Source organism: Musa acuminata, chromosome BXJ3-7 (assembly GCF_036884655.1).
Source record: "Musa acuminata AAA Group cultivar baxijiao chromosome BXJ3-7, Cavendish_Baxijiao_AAA, whole genome shotgun sequence".
NCBI classification, from domain to species: domain Eukaryota; kingdom Viridiplantae; phylum Streptophyta; class Magnoliopsida; order Zingiberales; family Musaceae; genus Musa; species Musa acuminata.
Genome location: NC_088355.1, coordinates 37,353,274 through 37,362,056, shown reverse-complemented (window position 1 = coordinate 37,362,056; position 8,783 = coordinate 37,353,274). Strand labels below are relative to the sequence as shown.

At 35.3% G+C, this 8,783-nt stretch overlaps 1 protein-coding gene across 1 annotated transcript; it reads left to right on the top strand.

The window, feature by feature from the left end:
- Nucleotides 1-268: 268 nt before the first annotated feature.
- Nucleotides 269-3,776, top strand: LOC135642471 (anthranilate O-methyltransferase 2-like). The gene is made up of 4 exons (XM_065158651.1): nt 269-364; nt 463-870; nt 1,146-1,409; nt 3,186-3,776. Exons 1-4 carry the CDS (start codon nt 284-286, stop codon nt 3,594-3,596), a joined length of 1,164 nt encoding a protein of 387 aa, XP_065014723.1. The 5' UTR covers nt 269-283; the 3' UTR covers nt 3,597-3,776.
- The last annotated feature ends 5,007 nt before the right edge of the window (nt 3,777-8,783 follow it).

Genomic DNA, 8,783 nt, shown 5'->3' with positions numbered 1-8,783 from the left:
CTATCGTCCAACCATGCCACCATCTCCTTTAACCTAGTACGGACAGTGACATACAAACAACCATCTTGGTGGTACCTTCGTTCATTCATTTACTATTTTCCATCTCCTTTGACTTTGTTAATGTTGTCAGAGAAAATGGTGTTATTGCTTTCTATGTATTCTCCGAAGCATGTTACAGCTTCTGCACAACCACAGTGGTCCTTATAGGCTATTTATAATCATGGTGCTCGGAACTTGGTTTTCAAAAAGAGAGAGAGAGAGAGAGAGAGAGAGAGAGAGAGAGATGGGCAAGAGGATAGAAGGAATCCTTCACATGGTCGGAGGAGCTGGGGAAACCAGCTACGCCTCCAATTCTAAGTTTCAGGTAGTGTTGAACACCCCAACTGTTTGCATGAACTTAAACAACTTACACTTGCGTAGGCGTCAGCATATCTTTTCACTGGTTTGCTAACTGCGTCCCAGGAGAAGGTACTTCACATGGCGAAGCCAATACTGGAGGAGGCAATAGGAGGGGTTTACATGTCGCTGCTCCCCGAGAGGATGGCGGTGGTCGACTTAGGTTGTTCCTCGGGCCCTAACACTTTGGAGGTGGTCTCCGAGGTGCTCGACGTGATTGGCAAGCTACGGCGGAGCCTGGGACGCCAGGAGATGCCGGAGATCCTGTTCTTCTTGAATGACCTCCCGGGGAATGACTTCAATCACGTCTTCCGGTCTCTGGGAGATTACAAGAGGAAGGTCGAGGAGGAGAAGGGGAAGCTGCTGGTGCCATACTACGTCGTGGGAGTTCCAGGTTCCTTCTACGGCAGGCTTTTCCCTTGTCAAAGTGTCCACTTCTTCAACGCTTCCTGTTGTCTCAACTGGCTCTCTCAGGTTGCCTTCCTCTTAATAAATGACAATTGCTACACTATTATTATCTGAATTCTACTTGTTTTCTTTGTTTTTTTTCATTATTTACTTTCTTAAAGCGGCCATGATTGGTACGGTTAATTAACTACCAATAACTAAACAAATTCTCTGAAATGCTCGCTCACTTCATCAGCATGGTTAACCTCATAAAGAAAAGGAAGACTGCTTGAAACATCACACAAAACCTATGTTACTTTTGTTTGCTAAGGCAAACTTACTTTTAATTCTGAAAATATCAGGTTCCTGAAGGTGAACAGGGAGTTCCACTCAACAATAAGAACATCTATGTTGCAGAGACAAGCCCACTGGAAGTTGTTAAAGCATATCAAGACCAACACCAAAGAGACTTGTCAGGGTTCCTTAGGTGCCGTCATGCAGAACTAAGCTACGGAGCAAGAATGGTATTGTCATTTCTAGGAAGGAAAGGGAGTTATCCACCCTCGGGAGATGTGGGATACTTTTACGGCCTGTTAGCCGAAGCCCTGAGTGCTTTGGTATCACAGGTACCTTTCTCTTCTTCGTCTTCTTCTTCACGTACCAGTTCATATCCTTCCTAGTTCATGTTTATTGCATGGTTGGCCTTTATCTTACCGCAAAGTTGAATATGGTAAAACACAAAAAAGAAAATAAAAGAATTAAAAAGATCAAACCAAATGGTTTCATTTCAGGAGAGCTGTTTATGTTGGCCTTTTTACAAAAAAATTAGAAAGAAAAGAAAATAGTACAAGAAGCTAGAAGTACTTTTAATCTGTAGTATTTTCGATTGATCATAAAGTACCTAATTATATTGATTAAAATATATAGTATAAGTTTTTTAAAATAATAATAAAAAACATCAATGAGTTTCTTTGTTACCATTGTTTGAGTTCCTTTGACCCTCATTTAATTGATCATGACCTCAGCTATTTTGATCTCTCCCTTGAGATATGACTTATGAATTTTTTTTTTCTGTCGTTCTTCTAATCTATCTTCATTTCAAGAGCATGTTCTAAAGTTTCATCTGAAGATCTATTCACTTTTTGTTCATGAATTAAAAGAGAACCCACTAATTCATCAATAGATAATGTACTTTTATCCTTATCTTCTTCTATATCAGTAGAAATCATATCAAATTTTGAGATAAACTTCATATAACCTTTTCTACTACATATTGATCTTTTAGATTTTCACCATAATATCTCATTTGATTTAGATATTTTTTAGAAGAAATTAACAATAGATTTAGAATCTTTCATCATAAGAGTTTTGAATTTATGTCAAAGAATTTGAAACTTTAAAATTTTTACCTTGTTTGTGCCTCCAAATACACTTTTTAATATTTTTCAGGCTTCTAATGATGTTGATGTCATCATAATTCAGGAAAATAAGGAATTATCTATTATTTATTATAGCATGTAGAGGGCTTTTGCATCTTTCTATGTATTCTCATTCATATGATATTTTTGATTTTTAATAATATTAGAATCTTATATATCATACTTAACAAAATCATATTCTACCAAATTTCATAATCCTTATGAGATAAATAAAATTTTCATTTTAACAACCTAAAATTGATAATTATCATATTTGAAGATAGAGAGAAGTTGATTAGGAGCACCTACTCCTGTCATCTTTTTTTTTTGATATACCAACTTTCTCTTCTTTTTTAATCGATATATTTCTATTGATATTCTTTGAATCAGGCTATGATATCATATTGTTGACTTTCCTATAGAACTTCAGAAAAAGAATAGTAGAAGGAACTATAAGTAATTTCAATCTACGATATTTTGGATTGATCCAAGAGCACATATTTATATTGACTAAAAGATAAAATATAAATTTTTTAAAATAATAAAAAAATCTATCATACCTCAATAAATATTTTTATCCTAATCTATATATTTAAATCTAATTTTTTCTTTTATTTTATCTAATTCTAACTATTTAAATTAATCTTAACAGTTTAAATCCATCATCCTCCAATTAATTACAGATGATAGGATGTGAGGGAGGTGGAGAATCAAATATTTACATCATCACAAGTAGTAGTAGAACGGGGAAGAAAGAGGAAAATAAACAGCATTGCACCCTTCTTGCTCATAAAAATTTAGTGGACTTGGATCGATCTGGTCAGAAGCATGGCCATGTCATGCTCCAACAGAAACAAGAAAGAGAACATAGTTCAAGTGTAAAGAAATAAATAGTGAGCAAACACAATCCCAAAGAAATAAATTGGAGGGAATGCACTTTAACCTTTCATACCCTCTTGATGGTTTGGCGACATTATTGTCCAGGGAATCATAGAGGAGGACAAACTGGTGACCTTCAATTTGCCGTATTATGCACCTTCCATGGAAGAAGTAAAGGCAGTGATCCATAGGGAAGACCTGTTTGATTTAGAACAAGCACAGATCTTTGAGGCTAATTGGGACCCGTTTGATGACTCGGATGATGATTCCGCTGCATTCGACAGTATAGCAAGCGGAAAGAACGTCGCAGGATATGTGAGAGCAGCGTTTCAACCCTTGATTGAAGAGCATTTCGGGGATGCCATACTGGATGAGTTATTCTCTATATATGCAGCCAATGTCTCCAGGCATCTCCTTCAACAGAAAAGTAAGCACTACCTATTTGTCATTTCCTTGAAGAAGAAGAAGAAGAAGGAGGAGGAGGAGGCTGACGGCGATGGTGCTGCGGCTTGGTGAACCTGCAATGCCATGGGAGCAACATTTGTCATTTAATTACTCTTTATCAGCATGTGTTCAACTCTTTCCAATAGACGTTATAATTGAACTCATGTAAATCCATAATATTCTTCGTGAGATAGACTGCATTATTATTATCTGAAAATAAAATAAAATCGTGTGACTATCTTTAAACGTTCATTGGGTACTGATATTTCAGTTATTAAGAAACACATATTTTTTTTCTTTCTTTTTCTATCACAAAAATTAGTTTCTTATATCCTCATATGTATATTCGTGTGTATATAATCACATTAAATGATATACAAATATGATCTAAACTTTAATTGGATATAAGGAGAAATAAACTTTATATAGGAATAAATACTAACAGGCCGTAACACGCAACAAAATTAAATGAAAATCACAATCAAATATGACACCAAGATTTACATGGAAAACCCCTCCAAAGTGAAGGGTAAGAACCACGAGACAAACTAGAGATATCCACTATAAGAATAATAAATATACAAATCTCAATCTCTTGTCCAAAACCCTAGTAACAATCACAAGAGAATAACTGGGATAAATGATCACGTCACTGTGCACAATATCTAAATTCTCCCTAAGTAATCACAGCAAGAATATACTGTAGATCTGATCTAATATGAGATGATAACACTACTAGATGATTGATAACACTATTGTAGATCTAACATCTATATACTTCGACTTAGAATGAAAAGTTGTGTTCTTACACAAATGGATGACACTCTGGCTATCATAATGCACCGCATAGTTTTTTTGTTTTAGCCCCAATTCTTATAAGAATTCTTTCATCCATAACATTTCTTTGCATATCTCTATAGCAGCAATATATTCTGTCTCTATGGTAGAGAGAGCAATATACCTTTGCAACTTGGATTGTCATGACACCGCCCCCCTGCAAAAGTAAGTACATAACATGAAGTGGACTTTCTCGTATCAATATCTCTTATTATATTTGCATATGTGTAACCTGTCAACACAGGTGATCCACCTCCAAAGCTTAAACAAACCTTAGAGCTCCCTCCGAGGTATCTAAAAATCTACTTGTCTAGTGCTCTTTGTTTGGATTTGCAAGAAATCTACTAGTAACACCCACTGCATATGCGATGTCCGACCTCGTACATACCATTACATACATTAAACTTCTAACTATTGAAGCATAAGGAACTTTTTATATTTTCTCCTTCTCTTCATCACTTGACGGACTCTGTTCTGAACACAATTTGAAGTGACCTACAAGAGGAGAAACAACTAATTTTGTATCTCTCCAATATCTTCTCGATGTATTTTTTTTGTGACAACCAAAATTTCTTATTTTTACTGTCACGAGAAGTCTGTATACCTAGTATTTGCTTTGTTGGCCCCATGTCCTTCATTGCAAAAGACTCACTCAGTTTCTTCTTCAACCTATCAATTGTAAATATATCTTTCCTAAGAATAAGCATGTCATCAACATATAGTAAGAAAATAATAAAATTCTCACCAAATGTACACACAATGATATGAAGTCATTCTTTTGTATCTATTTTTTGTCATAAATGAATCAAACTTTCTATACTATTGTCTTGAAACTTACTTCAGCCCATACAAGCTCTTCCTCAACTTGCAGACAAAGTTCTCTTTACCTTTGACTTTGAAACCTTCTGGTTGCTTCATATAAATTTCCTCCTCCAAATCACCATGAAAGAAAGCTATCTTCACATCTAACAACTCAACCTCCAAGTCCTGGCTAGCAGCAATACCAAGAGCAACACGAATAGAAGATATTTTAATAACAGGAGAAAAAATCTCTTCAAAATCGATACTTTTCTTTTGACCAAGGCCTTTCACAACCAATCTAGCTTTGTACATTAGTTGAGAATAATATTCTTAAGTCTTTAACCTAAAAACCTACTTGTTCTTCAAGGCCTTCTCCATTTGGTAGTTGCACCAAATCATATGTATGGTTCTTCTGAAGAGCATCCATCTCTTTCTGCATAACAACTAACTACTTCTTTTTCTGCTCACTTTCAGCTATTTCTTAGTAACTCTCTGGTTCACCTGCATTAGTAAGCATCACATACTCCTTTGTAGAGTATCTTCTTGAAGGTTGACGTTGTCTAGAGGATCTTCTCAACTGAGGCTATGTAGGAAGTTCCTCTCTAACTTCTTCTTGCTTAACATATCCTATAGGTAGATCAACATCAGGCTCTATACCATCTTTCTACACATCTCCCCATCACCCTGATATACTGGAGGTGTAACTGGGTCACAATATGCTAATCCTTCTGCAGAAGTCTTGGTTGGTGCCTTCTTCTTCAAATCCTCAAAGGTTTGATTCTCTAAGAAGACTACATCTCTACGTCTAAATACCTTTTGCTTTTCTGGATCTTAAAACTTGTAACCAAACTGATCATGTGAGTAGCCAAGAAAAATACATTATTTAGTCTTACCATCTAACTTGGACCTCTTATTGAGAACATGTGCAAATACACAACAACCAAACACTCTCAAATACCTATAGGAAACATATTTCCCTGATCATACATGCTCTACAACATCACCATCTAGGGTTGTACATGGTGATAAGTTGATCACATCAACTACAGTCCTCAAAGCCTCATCCTAAAACTTTTTGAATAGCTTGGCCTATGAAAGCATACATCTGATTTTTTCCATGATGATGCAGTTCATCCTCTCTGTAATTGCATTATACTGAGGTGTACCAAGAACTGTCATCTCTTGTTGGATCTCATGTGATATACAATAATCATTAAATAATCCTGTATACTCACCATCATTATCTGATCTTATTCATTTCAATTGCCTTTCTGTCTCCCTTTCAACTCTGGTATGAAATTTTTTTAAGACATTAATAACTTGATCTTTGGTCTTCATAGCATAGGCCCAAACTTTCCTGGAAAAATTATTTATAAAGTGACAAAATAAAGTGCATCACTGATGTTAGGAACATTAACAGATCCACCAGGAGTTTTTGTTCTCAAATGACCACATCCATATGTATAAACACGGTCTAAGACATACATTTTTCTAGATAAAGTAGGACTAATAAATGAAACTCTATGTTGTTTACTAGCCAAACAATTAATACAAGGGTTCAAATATGCATTTCTGAGGTCTGACAATACCTCTCTCTTTGAAAGAGCTTGCAGCCCCTTCTCGCTCATGTGTCCCAGTCACCTATGTCATAACTCTATACTGAAGTCTTTCTCTATAACATTCAGTTGCTTATCATAAGCTTTGCCCTATAAACTGTATAAGGTGTGACATTTCTTTCCATTAGCTACAATAAGAGAACTCTTATTGAGCTTCCATTACCCTTTGTGAAATCTGCTATCATAATCTTCATCTAATCTTCTAACTGAAATTAAATTCAGCCTCAAATCAACTATATGTCTCATATCCTTAAGCACCAACTTGTAGCCAAGGTTGGTCTTTATGTAGATATCACCCATGCCAATGATGTTTGCCATGCTATAGTTGCCCATCTTGACAACACCAAAATTTCCAGACCTGTATGTAGCAAAAAACTTTATTCGTGGTGTAGTATGATAAGAAGCACATGTGTTAATTACTCCCTCAAGATCCTGACACACATAAGAAAAAATATCATCAGAAGAAGACAAAATCAAATAATCACTACCCTGCACTATAGTTGCAATATTATCTTTTGACTCTATAGACTCCACTTCTTTTTTCTCTTTCTTTCTTTTCTTAGGTTGCTCATATTGATTCTTGTAATATCCTTTCTCACCATAGTTATTGTAAACAATATCTTTTCTTAATATTGACTTGCTTCTACCAATACGTGAATTGCTTCTATTCTTAGACTTTGACCTTCCTTTGTTCTTTGAGATAAGTATATGTGAATCATTCTAAGATGTTGTTGAATTCTTTCATCTCAACTCCTCATTCAATAAACAACTTGTTACTTGACTCATGGTGATAACACCATATTGTGCAAAATTACTGAGGGAAACCACTAGTGTCTCCCAACTTTCTAGTAATGAATTGAGAAGTAACATTACTTGCAACTCATCATCAAGAGATATTTTCATAGAGAATAACTAGTTAGTGATACTCTACATTTCATTCAAATGCTCAGCAATAGAAGCACCCTCTTTATATTTTAGGGTTACAAGTTTTCTGATCAAGAAAGCTTTGTTGCCAACTGTTTTTCTTTCATAGAGACCTTCCAACTTTTTCCAAAGAGAATATGTAGAACTTTCAGTAGAAACATGGTGAAAGACACTATCATAGAGCCACTATCGAATAAACCCAATTATTTTTTAATCTAATCTCTTCCACTCATCATCTGTCATAGTTGTGGGTTTTGCACTATCCCCCTGCAAAGGTCCATATAAATCTTTACAATACAAGAGATCTTCAATTCTTGGTTTCCATATCATCCTATTGTTTCCATTCAAGCTAATCATATGAGAAACACTACTGGCCTCCATTTCTGAATACAAAAAATAAATCACCACAACTCTACTCTAATACCAATTGATGGGATATAAAGAGAAATAAACTTTGTATAGAAATAAATACTTGCAGGCCGTAACACGCATCAGAATTAAATGAAAATCACAATCAAATATGACACCAAGATTTACATAGAAAACCCCTCCAAAGTGAAGGGTAAAAGCCACGGGGCAAACTAGAGATAATCTACTATAAGAATAATAAATATACAATTCTCAATCTCTTGCCCAAAGTCTTAGCAACAATCATAAGAGAATAATTGGGATACAATGATCACGTCACTATGCATAATATTTAAATTCTCCCCAAGTAATCACAACAAGAATTTACTGTAGATCTGATCTAACATAAGATGATAACACTACTATATGATTAAGAACAGTCTCTCTACGTTGTCCTTGTTTTCCTCCATTTCTTTCTCTTATTTTTCTACCTTTTTTTGAACCAAGTTGTTGCTGCAATTTGATCTTCGTTGCAGTTTTTCTCATCGTGCTGCTATAATTTTTCTTACTCTTTTCGCAGCCACCCACATCCCTCTAATTTGATCTAGGATTAGATTAAAGGGGATGGATTATGGGCTGTTAAAGCTCATCATGGACTGAATTCATGGGCTTTTAGCCCAACGAGATTTAAGTTGGGAGGTGCAACCTTCATGGAAGTACCGGGATCATTGAA

Bases quoted from the DNA above. Each gene is read 5' to 3' on its own strand.
- LOC135642471 (XM_065158651.1), top strand. From the start codon at position 284: ATGGGCAAGAGGATAGAAGGAATCCTTCACATGGTCGGAGGAGCTGGG. The intron at 365-462 runs GTAGTGTTGAAC...ACTGCGTCCCAG, and splicing joins CCTCCAATTCTAAGTTTCAG to GAGAAGGTACTTCACATGGC. The intron at 871-1,145 runs GTTGCCTTCCTC...TGAAAATATCAG, and splicing joins GTCTCAACTGGCTCTCTCAG to GTTCCTGAAGGTGAACAGGG.